Source organism: Gracilinanus agilis, chromosome 1 (assembly GCF_016433145.1).
Source record: "Gracilinanus agilis isolate LMUSP501 chromosome 1, AgileGrace, whole genome shotgun sequence".
Classification (NCBI taxonomy): domain Eukaryota; kingdom Metazoa; phylum Chordata; class Mammalia; order Didelphimorphia; family Didelphidae; genus Gracilinanus; species Gracilinanus agilis.
In genome coordinates this window covers 238,586,371-238,609,031 of record NC_058130.1, presented here as the reverse complement: position 1 = coordinate 238,609,031, position 22,661 = coordinate 238,586,371, and the positions used below count along the sequence as shown (strand labels likewise).

General features: G+C 33.3%; 2 protein-coding genes across 4 annotated transcripts in view; one reads left to right on the top strand and one right to left on the bottom strand.

Annotated features, from left to right (window-relative positions):
• Nucleotides 1–22,661, top strand: part of IFT74 (intraflagellar transport 74) — a 97,503-nt gene that overhangs the window by 25,986 nt on the left and 48,856 nt on the right. The window lies entirely within an intron of this gene.
• LRRC19 (leucine rich repeat containing 19) lies at nt 1,817–21,581 on the bottom strand. The gene is made up of 5 exons (XM_044660639.1): nt 21,456–21,581; nt 8,058–8,144; nt 5,725–6,238; nt 3,470–3,661; nt 1,817–2,357 (listed from the first exon to the last, which is right to left on the bottom strand). The coding sequence occupies exons 2-5, from the start codon at nt 8,133–8,135 to the stop codon at nt 2,029–2,031; spliced, it is 1,113 nt and encodes a 370-aa protein (XP_044516574.1). The 5' UTR covers nt 8,136–8,144; nt 21,456–21,581; the 3' UTR covers nt 1,817–2,028.

The window sequence follows — 22,661 nt, the reverse complement described above, 5'->3', positions numbered from 1 at the left end:
TAAAAAGCGTAAGCATCAAATGAAAAAGAAATAATTTTCTGACATTGATTTCACAAATTAGAAAAACTTTTCTAAATTGTTACCTCTACAAATGTGCAGGCAACAATTTTATCTTTAAATTTTCATATATATAAGGAACAGTATCTACTATACTAATCCAATAAAAGAAAAAGCAAAATATGCAAGTTTTAATATTATCTTTTTGCTTGCCTGTCACTACTATATTACAAATATTATACATTCACTGGTTAGCTTGATTGGGACCATTATCATTACCATACCAAACCATATAAGGGAACAATAGCATGTAGGCTTCTGTCTACCTTTATGGCAATACCCCTTTTTCTTGATACTAATCAGTAAACATATATTAAGCCCTCACTTGGTGCCAATCTTTAAGCTAAGTACTGGAGATACAGAGGAAGGCAAAATCATATCAAAAGGAAGGAAATAAATATAGATAAGTAGATATGTAAAAAATATATACATTGCAGATAGGAAATAACTTAGAGAAGAAAGTTCTGATAGTTTGTGTACCAGGGAGGGCTTAATATAATATTTGAGTTGAGTATTGAAGGAATTCATCTTTCAGGGGCTTTTCTACTTAATGACTCAGTTGGCACTTTCAATATGTGTCATTTAAAATTATAGCTATGTTTTTTATTTAGTTTTGATTTTAAAAAATGCATTTTTTTAACATTTTGGAATTGATATCTTTCAAAGCTTTAAAGATGTTCTTTGTTTAGTTAGTCAAATAATGTTTGTTTAACAACAGTAGAAGGTTGCTAAATAGTTGGAAAAATATGTTCTTATTCTCTGAATATTTTTAAAATTATTTTCAGCAATATAGTATAACAATATGACCTAATAGCAGGGATTATATGACTTCCATTAGCATATATTCATGTTTTATTATGAACATCCTTAAAATTAGAAAAATATATAAATGCCCTTATAAATGACAAATATCTGATTATCATTGAATATTGTGTACCTATCTCTAGTAACTTTATATTTTTTGGTGAAGATTTTTAAGTTTGCAATTACTCTTCTGGAGATGGCTATGTCAAATTAAATTATTCTTATTGGCACAACAAAGTCTATACTTTATAGTATTTTCTTTTACTTTTTCATTTGTACAAGGTAAAGAATTAAAAGTATATTTTGCTACATATCTTGTAGCCATCTACAACAATGAACTGTATTTCATGATTGCAAACAGTTGATTGAAGGTGATGAAATGAGATAAATAAAATTTCTGTATCTGTGTATTTCACTTTAGTCTCTAGATAGCATGTCAGTGTGGTTCCATATTATTAAAATCATTGACCACTAATTTTGTGATTGCTCCAGGAAAAGGTTAAAAAGCACTGCTTAAATTATCACCAGAGTTAGGGAAAATCCTTTGAACAGTGGAAAGCATTCATTGTATCTTCTAAGTGATATTAAATTTATAAACATAATTTATTTCAATTACCACCATTTTCAAGTACCAGCCCTTTTTTATATGGTATAGTGGAAACAGTGCTGAATTTGAAGTGAGAGAACCTGGATTTTAAATCTCAGCTCTGTAACCTGTGTGATGTTGGCCCATGGCAAATCGCTTAAATTCTCTAGGACTCATGTCCTCTTGGGTAAAATGAGATGGTTGTATAATGACCTCTAAAGCTTCATCCAACTCCTGACTTATGATCTGATATAAACAGAGAAAACCAGGGCATTAGAGAGTACATATTAATGAGTCAACATCTAATAGTCAAGTCATTGACAGGTTATTAGCTTGAGAGCCTCATACTAACAGTACTATACTTTGCCATTTATTACTGGGTTTGTCTGCTTCTTAAAAACTTTGTTTTAAACATTGCATAATGGCCATTAAGTATTTGTGAGGGATGGGAGTATGTGTGTGTATTGTAACAAATATCGAAGATTTAGCTGTGGTTTGATATTTGATGCACAATAAAATCTCTGCTTATTAAACTAAAAAAGATGTCAGTCCATTCACGAAGTATCAAATTTTGAAGAAAATTAATTTTCTTCTCGCATTTCTTGAGTATCTATATATTTGTCTTCAATAAATCCATCTTCATCCACCATGAATGAACTTAATTGATCAAATATCACTATACTATCATCTGGGTTTGTATCTGGTGTTTGTGGGAGAGAATTGGGGTAGACAGTAAAATCTCCTTCAAATTTATCAGTGTCTTGTTCATCTAGCCGACGATGATTGTAGCTAAAAAAAAAGTTATACCATGTTGGGCATCTGATAGCAATAAAAATCAGCATTGAAGTTACCGTGACCACAACTACAACACCGACAAGGAGGGCCCAGCTTTTACCCGAAGACTCAGCTTCTTAAAGAGAAAGAAAAAGAACTTGTCAAATTGAGGAAAATGTGGTTAAAAAAAATGTTATTTAACTCATTTCTTGATTGATTAATTTAAAAAACTAACTTGCCACCTACTTTCATGAGGCACAAATTATTGAGGCAATAATTAGTATATGATAGCATATGCTAAGTTTTTTTTCAAAATAATGAAATTATTATACTGTAGTCATCTTTGCAGAATTTTTGCCTGTTTCTTCATAATTTTATGAGTTGGAATGGTGAAAATTGATGTGCCTTATATATTTGTGTATTTATTACCCTGAACTTTTGAGTACTTGACAATAATGCTAATTAAAATGTAAATAGATTTTACATTATAAAAAAATCACAGTTTTATTGGAAATATTTATTTTCCAGAATTTGATTTTTCAGTATCTCCTCCAAAAAAATATAGCACAAAGAAAATAAAGACATTTTGAAAATCAAATGACAGATGATGACAGATGTTAATTGGACAGAAGATCAACTCATCAATGGCTCAGACAAAATGTTAGTGGATGTTAGACTTCTTCAGGGAAAACAGGAATGCAGAGTAGCATAAAGACCATATCTTACTCAAATCTGTTTTTCTTATGATCTCTCATCCTGTCCTGCACATAGTCAGTGCTTATCAGTATTTGATGAATTGAATTGACAGTGAGAAAATGGAGCTAGAGAACAGAAGAGCCAGGGATACCACCATGGAAAGTTGTGGGTTGAACACAAGAGTTGCATCTGAATATCTGCCTTACTTTGAATATTTGTTTAAAAAAACCCAAAACATTTAAACTTCTTACCTGAGAAGATTCTTGTCAAACTGCTTTTCTCTTAAAACTTAAATATATTGTTTGTGATCCAATTCAGTCAGTAAGCATTTGAAAATCAGTAAGCAAATGGCAACTCTATATACTACAATATTTAGGAAACATAAAAAAGATCCATATTCTCAAGGAGTTTACAGTCTACTGAGGTTTTGCAACATGTATATAATTTATGTAGACTTAGAATCTTTTTTATGTGGTACAATTGGATACAGTAAGAAAAGTGAAATTTTAAATTTCTGTACAAAAATTTAAATTAAAAAATCTAGTACATTACCTGCATTTTTTGTTTTATTGTCTGAAGTATCATTAAAATAAAGAAAAAATGTTGGATTAGCAGAAGACTTGAAATTAATATTAGAAAATTGAGTTAAGGGTGATTTTGAATGACATCTGTTGTAAGATGCTACTTTGATGCTGTAGTTCTTTAGGGCATCTGGAGAGCTACACATTGTGATATTTTCATTTTCTGTGAAGGAGAGAAAATAAGTTATAAGATAATATTTATATGCTTTGTTAATAGCAATTTATATCAACATGTAGCTCCTTTCATCTTATTATTTCAACTCATATTTTTCTTATTTTTAATGTTCTTTATCTAAAGATAATACAAAATATTACTTTTTAAAAGGAATTTTGATATTCACTTAAATTTCCTTTAATTAAAAGGGAAGCAATTGATTTTAGTTTATGTTAAAGTCATATTGTGATAGAAGGTTAGAACTAGAAAGAATCTGGCTTATCTTTTCCACCTCTTCATATTATTCATGAAGATAATAGACATATTTGTCTAAATTCACAAAGCTGTTTGGAAACAGACTTGAGACTAGATCCTAAATATCTGACTTCTATATTATTCCTTCTTCCATACTATATTGTCTTTTGGAGAGGAGGGGTGTGGGGTAGGGATGAGACCTATGAAAAAATTTCCTTTTACTATTCTAGTTCAGTGCTTTCTCTGTAACTTAAAGTCTTGCAGAGTCTGTAACTGGGGCAGTGAGAAGTGAAACTGACTTTCCCAGGGTCGCATGGCCATTGTATCTAAATCAGCCCTCTATCTAGGCTTATTGCTTTTATTTATTTTTATTACTTTTATTATAATTTTCCCTGGAATAAAGAATTTATTTAAGCCTATATAGTTTAAATGTACTGATAGAATTGCCACGGATATTTAGATTAGCATAAAATTGCTAATAATATGCATTACTTTGCAAATGTAAGGATAGCCATAACATATTTCTGTATACAAACTGGGTTACTTGAGTAATTTTTGGCCACATGAATAAATAGAGAACTACCTATCTTCTTTACAGTTTGTGCCAGTTAAGGTTCATTCAGACTACTGGTGGTGTCATATCAACTAAATTTATCACCATAGAATATATTCATATATAGACGATCTCAGGCACATTTTATTTTTCAGATTTTGAAATTTTCCCTATGTGAGCAGTATCCTTAATAGTTTCTGCTTTGTCAGAGTCAAATATTTAATTTAGAAACTATTTGATCATACTGTAAAGAAAATGTTTTTCATTTCTGTTCACTCTGAAATAGACACATGGTCTTTCAAAAGCATTTTCCTTAAAAAGTCTTACTAAGTCATTGTAAAAGTTGCATATTACTAAGAAGAGGAATTTCATTTTATATACATTTTAGGTTGTATGAAGTAGAAAGTTATACCAGTAATAACTAGGAGATCGTAATATCCCTGTAATTAGAAAAAGGAAAAAAAAAAGAATATGGTAGAAAGTTGCCTCATCCAAGGGGATTGGGAAGGCTTGTTACCTTTTCCATATAAAAATACCTGGAATAGTTCTCTCAGCTTGAGAGGTGGAAGGGAGATTAGAGAACCAGAGAGAAGATGGCTGTTGTTTATTTAAGTGAGAGTCTCAGAAAGAGGCTGGTCTCAGGAATACTGTAAGTTAAAGTACCAGTAGATGGTAATTAAGAAAAACTGACAGTTTTTGACACCAAGCAACTCAGAGGTCTTTAGTTGTGTCTGGAGGAGATTTATGAAGGAACAAATAGAGATTTGTGAGAAGGTACTAAATTACCCATTCAGCATATATTTAATTTAAAGTGGCATTCACATATCATCTTTAAACATAGAATCTAATTCTGAATATGCCTCTTTTAAAATAGTTATATTTTAAGTAATATATGATTACCATTAGGCTTTCATGTAAATTGCTTAGTCTAATACATATGGTTCAATATATTGTCACTAGCATATTCCAATAGGAAAAGTATTTTAGTAAAACAACCATCTCAAATGCTAGTCAAAAATATAATATGAAATGCAAGCAGCAGCACACAAAATAATTTTTTTTGTTTGAATCCAGTTACACACACATACATGTATATATCTATTCATGTTGTTTTTGGTTGTTGCTTTTCAGAATACTTTTCTATTCAAAATATGAACAAATTGATTGTTTCTGCATGGTTTCGTTTTATACAAGTCTTTACGGGAGGGACAACCTGAAGTGAAGTTTATGTTCTTTTTGAAATATCTTAATTTTTATAACTTACCTAGCATTACTTTTGAGGTATTCAACCAGTTCTGTAAATTATGTAGACCACAAGAGCAGTTCCATGGATTTCCATGTAGATTTATTTTTTTCAGTTGAAATTGTCTTGGAACATCAAAGTAATTTATCATATTATCTTGCAAATTCAAAGCAATCAGACTTTTTAGGGGTACAAAGGTATAAGGATTCATTTGAGAGATTTTGTTTTGAAAGAGACACAGTTGTTTTAATTTACCTAATCCTACAAAGGCATTCTGTTCAATTGTAATGATGGAGTTGCTGCTAATACTTAAAATTTCCAGATTGGAAAGACTACCAAAACTTTTATTACGTAGGGAGACAATTTTGTTGTTGTTCAGATTAAGTTCAGTTAGTAAAACGTATGCTTGAAGAATACTTATGTCTGTACTGTTCAGAGTGATCTGGTTATAACTGAGATCAAGTAGAGTAACATTTTTATTTATATTTTGTGGAACTGAAGTATAGTTCTTTGCGGTGAAGTTTTGACTGCCATCCTAAAAAAGAACAAAAACATTAACCAGAAAAGGATTATCAGATTATCAGAAGATAATACTCTGATACAATTGCTTTGAAAAACAGGGAGGAGAAAGAACTGGTTTTGAAGAAGGGGACTTCAATAATTAATCTTTTGATATTATGTATTTAAACATGTCAAACCATTTCCCTGTTCTAAGCTAACCTCCCATAGGATCTGGAAATCTTGCATTACATGCAAATCACAAAAGGCAGCTTTGGATTTGTTATACTGATATGATAGAGGCAATAAGGTGAATCCTGTGATTTGCTGGATTAACTTGCCCTTCATGAAGCTATATATGCCTTCTTCCCTTTCCTTGGAGCATGTGCCAAGATTCTTGCTAAGATGATAATTTCAAGAAAGCAGAGCACAATAACTCCACCTCCTGAACTTTCTGGAAGTACAAGGGAGAGAAAAGCCTGAAGAAGATAGCTAAAAAGAAATGGATCCATTGTTGAAGTTTCTCCTTTATATCCCATAGGGAAGATGACTCTTTCTGAGTGAATGACCTTTGACACATACTTTATCATCTCTGCTATATCAGTATAAAAAATCAGAAAGAGCCTTGTATGAGTTATAAGTATATATTAAGGATTACCAAATCATTGGGAACACCAATCAGGAGCTTCTGTGTCATCTTAACAAGAGGCCAGAATTCATGACCAGCCCCAGAGGAGCTGACCTAATTGAGAAATGGGATAGGAGGGATTCCTCCTATCACCTTCATTACAATTATATACTATAGTAGTACTATTATTGCCTAATGATTCACCACGATAAAGGCTATGTAATATGTGGATATGTCTCATTTAAAGGAAATCCTGTCTATGGAATTTTACACTTGATACATAATGAAGACTAGCCTTTTTAATATTCCCAATAGGAAAATGTACAAAAAAGGCCCTTTACTATAATAAAATTCTAAGAAAATACAAATTAGTTTTTTCTATAGCATAATTTTTTTCATAAATAAGGGATTTTAAAAGGTTCCTCATTCATGAGTAAAATGATGTATATTTCTAGATTGGAATTCATTCCATCCATTTCTATTTTCCCCTCTCCTTCTAAGAACCTCATTTCTAGTTTTATGATACTGGAGAAATATAATTTTTGTTGAACTGTTTTTATATGTATGTTTTTTGGAACCATATCTGCTATAAAGAAAATCTGTTCCTGGTTTATAGATTTGATTTTGAATATTTTACTTTTTTAAAAGACTAATAAACTGATTAGATAGGTCAGTGATAACTTTAAAAACAATGTTTTGCTTGGTCAGGCTTTTACTATTTATATTCTTATAGAGCAGGGGTCAGCAACGTATGGCTCTTTCTGCAGGAGCCATAAAGTCCATTTTTTTTCAAGTGCTGTTATAGGAGCGCGCACTCTGAGCACTGTACGGCTCTCACGAAATTACATTTTAAAAAATGTGGCGTTTATGGCTCTCACGGCCAAAAAGGTTGCTGACCCCTGCTATAGAGTATTCAGCCAGTTTGACTCCTTTTGACACCTTGTTGGTGTGTTCAAAACTATATGACTGTCATTTCACAGTAGCTACCCCCCTCCCCAGAAGATCCCTGTAGTGTGACAGAAATATAGTTAAATAATACAGACTGGCTGTCTCATCATGTCTGATAGCATATATGCCCATAGCCCACCATATGTGTACTAAGAGGAGGGAGGTAAGCCTCACCAGTCCTCTGGAGTCAAGATTGGTTACACGTTAATCAGAGTTCTTATGAATTAACTCTTAAATTAAAATTCCATGAAAAAATCATACCTCTCATTTCAAAACTTACTATTTTAAAAGTACAGCTTAGGCCTGTTGCTAATAGTGAGAGTTCCCAAAGCAAGATTAAGATGCTTGTGATTTTCATCTTTAGGGCCTAAAAGAAAATAGATTGTTTTTCACATAAAGCTAAGATTTAATATTATAGTATTTTATTTAGTTTTGTTTTTTCAGATTATATTTTACTTTTTTTCTTAAAAGGCAGTTAGCATTGATAAAAGAAACTGACTCAATTCTTCACCAATCTAATCCTAACAATAATACCACTATTATAGCAAATAATTTAGATGATAAGCTTCTTGTTAATATAGTTCTTGTGAAATATGTTTAGTTGGAGTAATGATGGGAGTTTTAAATATTTGACACATTTATATAGGTGGTTGTATATATTTTTATTTATTTAGAAAATGTACTTTGTTTATGGGAAAAACATAGTATTTCTCATTGGGAAAAAAAATCTCATTAATTAATAATGTAGCATGTGGTGGTATAATGGGGGTGAGTGTTCAACTTAGATTCAAGAGAGATTGTTATTTAAATCCATCTTTTCTCATTCTGTCAGATTCTTTTTTTATTTAAAAAAATTTTTTTTAACCCTTACCTTCAATCTTAATCAATACTGCATATTGATTCTAATGCAGAACAACCATAAGGGCTAGGCAATGGGAGTTAAGTGACTTGCCCAGGGTCACACAGCTAGGAAGTGCCTGAGGTCAAATTTGAACCCAGGACCTCCCATCTGACTTTATTTTTTCTTTTTTTTTTTATATTTATTTTTTAGAAAAGTTAACATGGTTACATGATTCATGCTCTTATTTTCCCCTTTACTCCACCCCCCACACACACACACATCCCCTTCCCATAGCTGATGTGCATTTCCACTGGTTTTTACATGTGTCATTGATCAAGACCTATTTCCAAATTGTTGATAGTTGCATTGGTGTGGTAGTTTCTAGTCTACATCTCCAATCATGTTCGCCTCAACCCATGTCTTCAAGCAGTTGTTTTTCTTCTGTGTTTCCACTCCTGCAGCTCTTCCTCTGAATGTGGGTAATGTTCTTTTCCATAAGTCCCTCAGAATTGTCCTGGGCAATTGCATTGCTGCTAGTACAAAAGCCCATTACATTCTATTTTACCACAGTGTATTGGTCTCTATGTACAATATTCTTCTGGCTCTGTTCCTTTCGCTCTGCATCAATTCCTGGAGGTCTTTCCAGTTCACATGGAATTCCTCCAGTTTATTATTCCTTTGAGCACAATAGTATTCCATCACCAGCAGATACCACAATTTGTTCAGCCATTCCCCAATTGAAGGGCATACCCCAATTTTCCAGTTTTTTGCCACCACAAAAAGCACGGCTATAAATATTTTCATACAAGTCTGTTTATCTATGATCTCTTTGTGGTACAAACCCAACAATGGTATGGCTGGATCAAAAGGCAGGCATTCTTTCATAGCCCTTTGAGCATAGTTCCAAATTGCCAGCCAGAATGGTTGGATCAGTTCACAACTCCACCAGCAATGCATTAATGTCCCAGTTTTGCCACATCCCCTCCAGCATTCTTTACTCTTCCCTTCTTTCATTTTAGCCAATCTGCTAGGTGTGAGGTGATACCTCAGAGTTGTTTTGATTTGCATTCCTCTAATTATTAGAGATTTGGAACACTTTCTCATGTGCTTATTGATACTTTTGATTTCTTTATCTGAAAATTGCCTATTCATGTTCCTTGTCCATTTATCAATTGGGGAATGGCTTGATTTTTTATACAATTGGTTTAATTCCTTGTATATTTGAGTAAATAGACCCTAGTCAGAGTTTTTTTTAATAAAGATTTTTTCCCAATTTGTTGTTTCCCGTCTGATTTTGGCTGCATTGTTTTTGTTTGTACAAAAGCTTTTTAGTTTGATATAATCAAAATAATTTATTTTACATTTTGTAATTTTCTCTAACTCTTGTTTGGTTTTAAAATCTTTCCTTTCCCAGAGATCTGACAAGTAAACTATTCTATGTTCACTTAACTTACTTATAGTTTCCCCCTTCATATTCAAGTCATTCACCCATTCTGAATTTATCTTGGTGTAGGGTGTGAGATGTTGATCTAAACCTAATCTCTTCCATATTGTTTTCCAAATTTCCCAGCAGTTTTTGTCAAACAGTGGATTCTTGTCCCAAAAGTTAGGCTCTTTGGGTTTCTCATACACTGTCTTGCTGACATCACTTACCCCAAGTCTATTTCACTGATCCTCCCTTCTATCTCTTAGCCAGTACCATATTGTTTTGATGGCCGCTGCTTTATAGTATAGTGCAATATCTGGTACTGCTAGGCCCCCTTCCTTCAAATTTTTTTTTCATTATTTCTCTTGATATTCTTGATCTTTTGTTATTTCAAATGTACTTTGTTATAGTTTTTTCTAATTCAGTAAAAAAGTTTTTTGGTAGTTTTATAGGTATGGCACTAAATAATTAAGTTAAATTTGGGTAGAATGGTCATTTTTATTATGTTAGCTCGTCCTGCCCATGAGCAATCAATGTTTTTCCAATTGTTTAGATCTAGTTTTAATTGTTTGGAAAGTGTTTTGTAGTTGTGTTCGTATAATTCCTGTGTTTGTTTTGGTAGATAGATTCCCAAGTATTTTGTGTTGTCTAGGGTGATTTTAAACGGTGGTTCTCTTTCTACTTTTTGCTGTTGTGATGTGTTAGAAATATATAGAAATGCTGATGATTTATGTGCATTTATTTTGTATCCTGCAACTTTGCTAAAGTCGTTGATTATTTCTACAAGCTTCTTAGTTGATTCTCTAGGATTTTTTAAGTATACCATCATATCATCTGCAAAGAGTGATAGCTTAGTCTCCTCATTGCCTATTTTGATACCTTCAATTTCTTTTTCTTCTCTAATTGCTACTGCTAGTGTTTCTAGTACAATGTTAAATAATAGAGGTGATAATGGGCATCCTTGTTTCACCCCTGATTTTATTGGGAAGGCTTCTAATTTATCCCCATTGCATATGATGCTTGTTGATGGTTTAGGTATATACTGTTTATTATTTTTAAGAAAGGTCCTTCTATTCCTATACTTTCCCGTGCTTTCAATAGGAATGGGTGCTGTATTTTGTCAAAGGCTTTTTCAGCATCTATTGAGATAATCATGTGATTTTTGTTTGTTAGATTGTTGATATGGTCAATTATGTGGATGGTTTTCCTAATGTTGAACCATCCTTGCATTCCTGGTATAAATCCCACCTGATCATGGTGGATAATCCTCTTGATTACTTGTTGGAGTCTCTTTGCTAGTATTCTATTTGAGATTTTTGCATCTATGTTCATTAAGGAGATTGTCCTGTAGTTTTCTTTCTCTTTTTTTGAGAGAAATACCTGGCTTTGGAATCAATACCATATTTGTGTCATAAAAGGAATTTGGTAGGGCTCCTTCTTTGCTTATAATATCAAATAATTTGTATAGTATTGGGATTAGTTGCTCCTTGAATATCTAATAGAATTCACTTGTGAATCCTTCAGGCCCTGGCGATTTTTTCTTAGGGAGTTCTTTGATGGCTTGTTCAATTTCTTTTTCTGATATGGGATTATTTAGGTATTCTATTTCTTCTGCTGTTAATCTAGGCAGTTTATATTTTTGTAAATATTCATCCATATCTCCTAGATTGCTATATTTATTGCTATGTAATTGGGCAAAATAGTTTTTAATGATTGCCTTAATTTCCCCTTCATTAGAGGTGAGGTCTCCCTTTTCATCTTTGATACTGTCAATTTGGTTTTCTTCTTTCCTTTTTTTTTATTAGATTGACCAGTACTTTATCTATTTTATCTGTTTTTTTCAAAATACTAGCTTCTAGTCTTATTTATTAATTCAATAGTTCTTTTACTTTTGATTTTACTAATTTCTCCCTTGATTTTTAGTATTTCTAATTTAGTTTTCATCTGGGGATTTTTAATTTGCTCGCTTTCTAATTTTTTGAGTTGCATGCCCAATTCATTAATCTCTGCCCTCCCTAATTTGTTAATATATGCACTCAAGAATATAAATTTCCCCCTGAGTACTGCCTTGGCTGCATCCCACAGAGTTTGGTAGGATGTCTCATCATTGTCATTCTCTTCAATGAAATTGTTGATTGTTTCTATGATTTCTTCTTTGACTAGCTGGTTTTGGAGAATCATATTATTTAATTTCCAATTAATTTTTGATTTACCTGTCCAGGTACCCTTAATAATTATTATTTTTATTGCATTATGATCTGAGAAGGTTACATGTATTATTTCTGCTCTTTTGCATTTGTTTGCAATGTTTCTATGCTCTATTACATGGTCAATCTTTGTAAATGTACTAGGTGTAGCTGAAAAGAAGGTATATTCCTTTTTGTCCCTATTTATTTTTCTCCACATATCTTGCTGACTTGAGAGATCATTAGCTTCTAATTGCCCAATTCTAGCCTTTAGAGACTGGTTTTTCTTTTCAATCTGGTCATTTCTGGACTTTGATTTACTTGCCTCACTTTCCAGTTGTGAAATTCTGCCTTTTAAACTGTTATTTTCTTGCTAGATCTCTTTCATCTTTCTCATAATCTCAGATTTGAACTCTTCAAGATCTTGTGACCTGTTTTCATTTTTTTGGGCAGGTTTGGATATGGTTACTTGTTTGTTCTCCTCTGCTGTTTGCTCTGTTGTCTGGATTTTTTCTGTGTAAAAGTTGTCGAGTGTTAAAGGTTTCTTCATGATCTTTCTCTTCTGGGGTTCCTGAGTGTGGCTTGCCATTTTTAGCCCAGTGCCCTCTCAGCTTTATCCTCACGCCCAGGGTCTGTCTGTGCTCTTTAGGCTCCTGAGGTCTCAGGTCTAGTTGTTCTCAAGGTCAAGCCTCCTGGTGGTCCCCTTGCTTGTTCCTCTGCCAGAAGCTCCTTTAACAATCTCAGGGCACTGCTTCCACAGTCATGCACCCCTGTGCACTGAGTCCCCACTCAAGGTCCGCGCCTATGTTCAGGGTCTGTGTTCAAAGTCCGTTTGTTCTTTAGCCTCTTGGGGTCTTAAGTCTTACTGCTCTCAGGGGCAGGCCCTGGTGACCTGAGGTAGCTGCCAATGATTTAATGGGTGCTCCAAACTTGCTCTAACTCTTGTGCGGTGGCTTTGGCATTGTAGGTAGTGGGGTGGGGGAGGGGTTGCTCAGCTCATGTTTTAGAGCTATTTCACCCCCTTATCACATGGAAATGCCCCTATTCCACGTACCTTCAATGCTGTGCCCTGTTGTGAGGTCCCTTTGTTTGTCCGGATTTGTTTTTATGTCTTCTTGAGGAGTCCTATATGCGTGGGTTAAGAGAGGTCAAGTAGCTGCTTTTTACTCTTAAGCCTCTTTTATTTTATAACTTGATGCAATCAGTGATGTTCTCTAAAAAGAATGTCTTGAGAATCTCACCATCTATAGGGAATTATTCTTTTTTAGACTTTGTTAGTATTGCTAGATTCTAGTAGAACATTTTCTATGATAGCAGTAAACATCTCTGGCAATCACATTTCGCTCATTTTTTATTTGTTTTGGTTTTTTTTTTTTGCTTTACTTGATTTTTTTCAATTTTATTTATTTTTGAATATTGAACTTAACAAAAATCAATAATATAAGCATTTCAGAATGCAAAGTAGAACATAAAAGAGGATTGTTCATGAAACTGAATCTTTTGTGTACAACTTGCTTTTCATTTAAAGTATATAATAATTTAAATTTTAATTTTCTGTCTTGCTTGTCTTTGTTTCCTTCAGCATTCCTTTTGTTTTTCTCTGCACTTAGCTTTTTATGGCAACCCTATCACTATTCCCCTCTTTTTTCCCCCCACTTTTTCTCCTCCCATTAAGAAAATTAATCTGAACTCTGAGTTCTTCATTTCTTTATCAGGAGGTAGATGTTTCATCATTAATCCTATGGAATTGTGGTTGGCCATTATTCTAACCATATTTCCTAATTCAAAGTCTTTGCCTTATCATTGTCATTGCATAAATTATTATCTTGTTCTGTTCATTTCACTCAGCACCAGTTCATAAAAATCTTTTCAGTTTTCTCTGAAACCATATACTTTATCTTTTCTTACATCATAGTAGTATTCTATCACATTTATATATCATGCATGGCTTGTTTTCAGCCATATCCCAATTTATTGGCACTCCCTCAGATACCTATTTTTTGCCACCTCAAAAAGAGCTATGAATATTTTTTTTTTAAAACCCTTACCTTCCATCTTGGAGTCAATACTGAGTATTGGCTCCCGAGGCAGAAGAATGGTAAGGGTAGGCAATGGGGCTCAAATGACTTGCCCAGGGTCACACAGCTGGGAAGTGGCTGAGGTCAGGTTTGAAAGTAGGTCCTTCTGTCTCTAGGCCTGGCTCTCAATCCACTGAGCTACCCAGCTGCCCGGAGCTATGAATATTTTTGAATATCTGGATGTTTGTTTTGCTTAGGACTAATCCCTCCCTTAATTTACCCTCCCAATTCCTAATTCCTTTTCATCCCCTTTCTCTATTTAGTAATATGTATATCTCTGCTTAGCATGTGTGGTGATGATGGTCATGGTGATGGTCTCCTCTGCTTCCTTTGGCCCCTTTCTCCTTTTCTATATAAATGTGTACTTGAATACTCTGATTAAATAAGATGATTTCCCCTAAACCTTCTTTTCCTCCTTCTTTCTGTGTGCTTTCTTCTTTTCTTTACATTCTTTTTTTTACATAAAAACATAACAGGCCTTGTCTAATTTGACTACCTCAGTCTTTGACCTCTGATAATGATAGGATTTAGAGGGGATACATATACCATCTCCCTATTTTAGAATGTAAACAGTTTATCCTTGTTTAATCCTTTATCATTATTCATTCATGCTTACTTTTTTATCTTAACTCCTATGTTCTAATTTTTAAGTTTCTGCATAGCTCTAGACTTTTTCTCAGGAAATCTTGAGTCCTCTATTTCGTTAAAGATCTTTTTTTCATGTGTGCATCATTATTCTTAATATTGTTGGATAAATTATTCTTGACTATAAACCTATGCCCTTTCTCTCCTGAAATATTGTATTCCAAACTTTCAGCTCTTTTATCATGGTGGTTGTTAAATTGTGAATGATCCCAACTGTGGCTCCCCAGTAGTTGAATTCTTTCTCTCTAACTTAAGTACTTTTTCTTTAACTTGGGAGCTATAGATTTTGGCTGTGATATTTCTGGTAAATTTTATTTTGGAGTCCAGGAAGTAGATTTTATTTTGGAGTTTCAGGAAGTGATAACTGGGTTCTTTCTAATTCTACTTTGCCCTTTAGTTCTAAGAAGTGTGGGCAATTTTCTTTTAAGATTTCTTGAAATACAATGTCTAAGCTCTTCCTTTTTTGGTCATGGCATTTAGGTAATCCAGTGATTTAAAATTTTTTCTTCAAAATCCTTTGTCCATGATAATTATTTCTGCTGTGAGAAATCTTAAATTTTCTTCTATTTTGTTCCCCCAGTATTTTGACTATGTTTTAGTAGTTTTTGTTGACTCATGGAATCATTGACTTCTTTTTGGTCCATCTTTTGACTCTGTGACTTTGCACTAGCTTTTGCCTATATGTGAAATGTTTTCTCTCATTATCTCCAACTCCTGCCTTCCCTGGCTTTGAGATTCAGTTCAAAATTTGCCTTCTGTAGGAGGCCTTCATTAGAATTATTCCCAACCTCCCACTGCTAATCCTTTCCCTATAAAATTACCTCTCTTTTTCACTATGTATTACATATTTCTCCCTTCTTTAGAATGTGAGCTCTTTGACTTCAGAGACAGTGTTTGTTTGTATGTTTTCCCTTTTTTTGTATCTTCAGTACTTGACACAATGCCTGGCATTTATTAAGTGCTTGTTGACTGACATTATGTTTTAAATATCCAGTAGGAATTTGGTGATATAGTATTGGAGCTCAGGACAGCAACTGGGACTAATTTGGGAGTAATATACATAGAAATGACAGTTAAACCATGTGAGCAGATACAGTGTCCAAGTGAGAGAGTATATAGAGAGAAGAGAGCCCAGATACATCTGAAATTAAGGAGAGTGATGTGAAGAATGAGCCAGCAAAAGAGACTTAGAAGAATTGTATTGGCAGGTTGGAAAAGAATTGATAGCATGAACAAAAACTGAAGGTCAAATTTGACAGTGTCAAATACTACAGAATACCAGGGAAAAATGAAGGAGGATGAGAACTGAAAAATGACTCAACAGATCTGGTTATTTAAAGATTATAGGGACATTCAAAAGACAAAAATCCATAAGAGAAGGACTCCCAAACAAACATTATAAGCAACTATGGTTTACAAACAAAGCCTTAAGGAAAATCTTCATTTAGGCAGAAATTCAATTAGAATTTCTGGAAGAAATGAACCAAGAGTTTAAAAAGAGTTTAAAATATTTGTTCAGTGAAATTAGAGTACTAGAGGAAAAAATTGGAAATGAAATGAGAATTACAAAACAAAGATTTGGAAAGGAAAAAGTGACACAAAAGATGCCAATCCTTATCTAAGCAAAAAAATAAATACCCTAAAAATTAGAATGAGCTAAATAGAAGTCAGTAACTCTTAAGTCAACAAAAATATTTAATAAAGTCAAAAGACTGAAAAAAAAGAAGAAAATGTAAGATTTTGTTTTATACCACTACCTTCCTCTTGGAATCAGTGCTATGTATCATCTCCAAGGCAGAAGAGAACGAGGCATTTGGGGTTAAGTGACTTGCCCAGGGTCACACAGTTTGGAAGTATTTGAGACCTTTCTCTTTATTGACTTTATTGACTAAGCCACCTAGCTCCCTTGTAAGATTTCTTATAACAGAAACAATTGACCTAAAAAACTGATTTAGGAAGGAAAAAAGATAAAAATAATTAGACTTCTTGAATTCTGTGACCAAAAATAAAAGAGTTTAAACATTATATTTGAAATATTAAAAGAAAACTGCCCAGATTTCATAGAACTGGACAGCAAAGTAGAAATAGAAGTGAAAGAAACTTCAAAATAAAAAGTCCCAGAAACATCATAGTTAAAATCCAGAGGTTTCAAGTAAAAGAAAAGTGCTTCAAGCAGCCAGAAAGAATTCCAGCCATAATTATGATCATATAAAGGAGCAGAGATTTGAAATATAATATTACAGAAAGCAAAAGATTATATATGTATATAGGAAGTATACAGCTAAAAATAATTTGCCCAACAAAATTGAGTATAATCATGAATAAGGAAAACATGAATCTTTAATGAAACAGAGGAATACCAATCTTTCCTGAGGAAAAGACTTGAACTATGTTAGAAACTTACAAGTTTAAACACAGGAATTAAGAGAAACCTAAAAAGGTAAATGCAAATGAAAATAAAGGACTAGAAAAGGATAAATAGTTTACATTCTAAAATGGGGAGATGGTACTATGTAATTAGAATTTTCTCCCCAGGCACTCTCTCTCCCAGCATCCCATTTACGTATCTAAATAGGTAACTAATGTAGAGAAGGTATAAGTTTTTTGTAGCTCTGCCCTCTCTCTATGCTCCTGGGAACATAGCTTTGGTGGTTGGGTGAGTGCCAGGCAGGAGAATTTTACTCACATGGCTTTACTCAGGCTTTTACTTTTATTCTTGCATTTCTTCTACTTCAAGTATTTACTAATAAATCTTATAAAATATAACACTTGGAGTTATTGGATATTAATTTAAATTTTACATTGTATGTTTCCCCAGGGGTCATAGAGATAGAGTGGTTCTGCTATGTATAGATGTTTTTAATAAAAGAATAGAAAGAAAAGAGAGAAGAAGGAATATTAAGGAAAATTATCTCACATGATTAGGGTAAACAAGTAGACATCTGTATAAACAAGGAGAAGGGGACCCAGAGGAGCAGCTAACACTTCAACCTCATTTTTATCTGAACTAGTCAAACGGAGGAAGAATACATACACAGTTGAGAACAGATCTGTCTTTCAGTAGGGAAACAGAAGGAAAAAGAGAAAGTGAGACTGGAGGAAGGATTAGGAGGATTAGTCCTAAGTAAAATAAATTCTATGGATGTACAAAAACATTAATAGCTCTTTTTGAGGTAACAAAGAATGGGAACCTGAGAAGGATAAATTGGGGAATGGATGAACAAGTTCTTATATATATGTGATGGAATACAACATGGCAAATATAACTTTGAAAAAATAAGGAACTCTGATCAGTATAATGATCAACCATAATTCTAGAGGTCTAATGATATAATATGGTACTCACTTCCTCACAGAGGTGAAGGACTCAGTGTCTAGAATGAGACCTATTTTGCCAAGGACATGAAAAAGTAAAAAATTTGTTTTTGTTTGACTATATTTGCAACAGGAATTTTGTTTTTCTTTCATTCTTAAATTGGAGGTATTGTGAAGTGGGAGGGAACAAAGGCAGATTTTTACAGATTGAAAATATATGTATATAGTCCATATGCATATATATTTGTGTGAGCATATATCTATATACATATATTTAAAGAGATCACAGGAAACTTTATAAAGGCATTTTTAGTTGAGGAAGAAAGTCAGAAGCTACATTTTAGAGGATTAGAATTAAGTGAGGGAAAAGAAAGTCAAGGGAGTAAGTATATGTAGATTTTAGAGAGGAGTTTGAGAAAGAAAAGAGACATGGGATGAAAACTTGATGAGATAATGGGTTCTAGAGAAGATAACAGAAATCCTTTTTAATGGATAGTATCCAAGATGTCCTATGTAATTTTCAGCCAAATACATTCTAAATTAGATTAACAGTCTAGTGCAGGGATTCTTAAACTTTTTTGTTTGTCATGGACCCCTCTTGCTCTTTGGTAAAGGTTATTCTTTTTAAGAATGATATTTTTAAATGTATAAAAACAATACATAGAATAACAAAAGAAACCAATTATATTTAAAGAGCTAGTTTTAAAAAAAATACTCACCTTCCATCTTAGAATCAATACTGTAAATTGGTTCCAATGCAGAAGAGTGGTATGGGCTAGGCAATGGGGTTAAAGTGACTTGCCTTGGGTCACACAGCTAAGAAGTGTCTGAAACCAGATTTGAACCCAGGACCTCCATTTCTGGGCCTGGCTTTCAATCTGCTGAGCCACCTAGAAGCCCTGCTAACTTTTTTAAAAAAAGAACCCAGCCCAAGACTTATGGTCAAGGCATGGACCTAAGATTAAGAAACTTTAGTGTAAACCGGGAGCAGAATATTCTTTTTATTTTTTATTTTTTTTTTAGAAAAATTTTCCATGCTTAAATGATTCATAATCTTATTTCCCCTTCACCCCCCCCATACTCCCCCATTGCCAACACGCATTTCCACTGGTTTTAACATGTGTCATCGATCAAGACCTATTTCCATATTATTGATAGTTGTATTGGTGTGGTTGTTTCAAGTCTATATCCCCAATCATGTCCTCATCAACCCATGCATTTAAGCAGTTGTTTTTTTTCTGTTTCCTCTCTTGTAGTTCTTCCTCTGAATGTAGGTAGCATTCTTTTCCATAAATCCCTCAGAATTGTCCTGGATCATTGCATTGCTGCTGGTACAGAAGTCCATTACATTCGATTTTACCACAGTGTATCAGTCTCTGTGTACAGTGTTCTTCTGGCTCTGCTCCTTTCACTGCATCAATTCCTGGAGATCCTTCCATTTCACATGGAATGCCTCCAGTTTATTATTCCTTTGAGCACAATAGTATTCCGTCACCAGCAGATACCATAATTTGTTCAGCCATTCCCTAATTGAAGGGCATGCCCTTGTTCCAGTTTTTTGCCACCACAAAAAGTGTGGCTATAAATATTTTTGTACAAGTCTTTTTATCTATGATCTCTTTGGGGTACAAACCCAGCAATGGTATGGCTGGATCAAAGGGCAGGCAGTCTTTTAGAGCTCTTTGGGCATAGTTCCAAATTGCCATCCAGAATGGTTGGATCAGTTCACAACTCTACCAGCAATGCATTAATGTCCCAATTTTGCTACATCCCCTCCAACATTTATTACTCTGGAAGCAGGATATTTTTAAATTTGATCTTGACTTTATAATTCTCAATGATTTCAGTGTTAATTAGGGTCTAGAATAATTTGCTACAATTAATGACAATAAAAATTTCCATTTTTGCCCTTCATTAAAATCCTTTCACTTCTATTTAACTAAAAGTTTTTTCCACCCTTTTGTTTTATTTACCATTTGGAATTTTTTAGGAGTGGCAGGGAGGAGTTAGAGTAAATACAGTTGAAAATGTGTATGTATCTAGTTAATATAAGACCCAAGGATTTAAAGCTGAGGGACTTTTGAAGAAAGAAATGCACTTGACTCTATGAATCTTCTAATTTTATAGATGAGAAAATTGTGATCCAAAGAAGCAAAGGTTGCACAGGTAGTAAATAACAAAACCAGCATGTGAGCTCAGGTGCTCTGACTCCAAATCTTATGATCTTAGGTAACTTACAGAAGGTCACAGAGGCAGTTAGTAATGCAATATTAATGAGGCCAAAATTAATCATATGACAAATTAGAGAGTTGTCTTAATAACCAAGTATTATTGACTAAAGACCCAGTGTGTCATTAAAAGAAGATTTAATCAAAAGTTTTATTTTGTTTTCTTTTAGTGACTATAGTAGACATCAGTATCATCTACTTACCTGATTACAAAAGAATGAATCTCATATACCAGATGGGTCATTGCTACTGTCATAGGTCGTTGCTATTATCATGGGATGTTTTATTTTTATTTTACTTAGCTTGAAATGGCCTTTGCATAATATGAACTCAATAATATTGGTTCTTTGAAATAATTTTCTTTTCATTACACTAATTCTGTTTCTTTTTACATATCCTATGCATTACATTACTTCAAAAAGAGCTTTACACATGTTGAGTGAGATACAGAAAACAAAGTTTTTTGCATTCTATTCAAATTCTTGGAATCTTTATTCTTATATCTCAATCCACTGAGCCACCTAGGAAGCTATCATTTGATAAAGATATGTAGCAGCAAGTATGTTTTAGTAATTAAAATGAATTTTTTGTTAATTGATGAATTTCCTTTACAAAAATTATAGAAAGTTTAAATTTTTTTAAAAAATGTTTTCCTATTGGCTAACAGACTTCACAAAATAAAAGCATTTGGATAATTTTTTTTAAAAGAGTTTACAAATTTGGTAGAAAAAAACAAAACATTGATTTTATATAAGAAAACAATTCTATGTATTAATGTATAATTTTATCAGGAAAATGTTCTCTTAGTTATGTTCAAGGTTCACATTCCTTCTAGTAATATAAAAGTACAAATATGTTTTTGTCCTGTGGCTAAAGCAGAATGTTATAATATACTCTTAAGAGGACAGTATGTAATTATTGTATTTTTTTTTAAATCGAAAGATAGGATAGGCTCTTACCTTTATTTTTCCTTTGTAAACTAGGTGTGTTGAGATCTTGTATTATTCCTTTTTCGCCATTAGAAGTTATGTGTTGTAATAGTATTTCACTTTGTTTTAACCTTTGTACTTCTTGACTTAAAAAAAAAGAAAAAGAGGCTAGGACGTCGTTAGCAAAAGATTGACTAGAAGCATAGTTTAAGATCATCATAGGCATTACTCAACGTAACAACTAAAGCACTGGGCATCATTTTCATGTTTTTAATGACTAATGAACCATCATTTTTTAAAAGGATAAAATAACATAACCATAAGAAAAGTGATATTTGGAATATGTAGGTGCCACAGTACTTAAAATAATGGACCTATAATATTTTTGTATCTATGCCAACAGGAAATGTTACCAAGTTTCTCATTTAGTTTCATTTTAGCAAATTGCTCATTTTTATGACAAAGGAATATAGATCATATAAACATATCCTGACATAAGTGGAATTGCACTCCTCTTATGAAAGCAAAAAGATAAAGAGAGTCCTGTGTTTTAATTTCATTTCCACACTGAATGGTCATTATGTGATGTGACCATCCAGAAGTTAAACAGTCTTCTACTCTGCAGTTTTAACCTTCAGTAAAATGAGATTTGAAACTAATTCTTATTTATGTATTACAAACATCTGAGTGGTGAACATGGGCAAACAGTGACTAGTAGTAAAAGGGCAGTGGATTCAGTGCCAGCCAGATGCAAAATTTTAAAAAATAACAGGTATTTTGTAGGATAATGGAGGTTTAAGGTTAAAGATTCTGCTTCCTGTAGAACTCATAGTGTCTGGGTCTCTAGCACCTTTTGCGGAAAGCCGAAGCAGGCTTTCGAGGACAACCTTTCACACTGTAAATGTAGATTTGCGATGGACCTTGGAAGTCATCTGATCCATTCACCTCATTTTGACAAGTACAGAAACCCAGAGAGTTTAGGGCCTTGCCCAGTATCACACAAGTAGAATGTGGCTGAAACTGGCATTTTAACACAGGCCTTTTGACTCAAAATCCTATGCTTTCACAGCACTACATTGGCTAGTACTCTTTCCTCCCAGTGAATCAAAGCCATATAGCTACCATTTGCTCCTCGTTTAGTATCTGCCTAAGACCATGACTGTTCTTTTTGGACCAGCCTCACTGTCGCACTCCAATCAGTGAGTAACGAGTGACAGAGCTGTTAGATAGTACCAA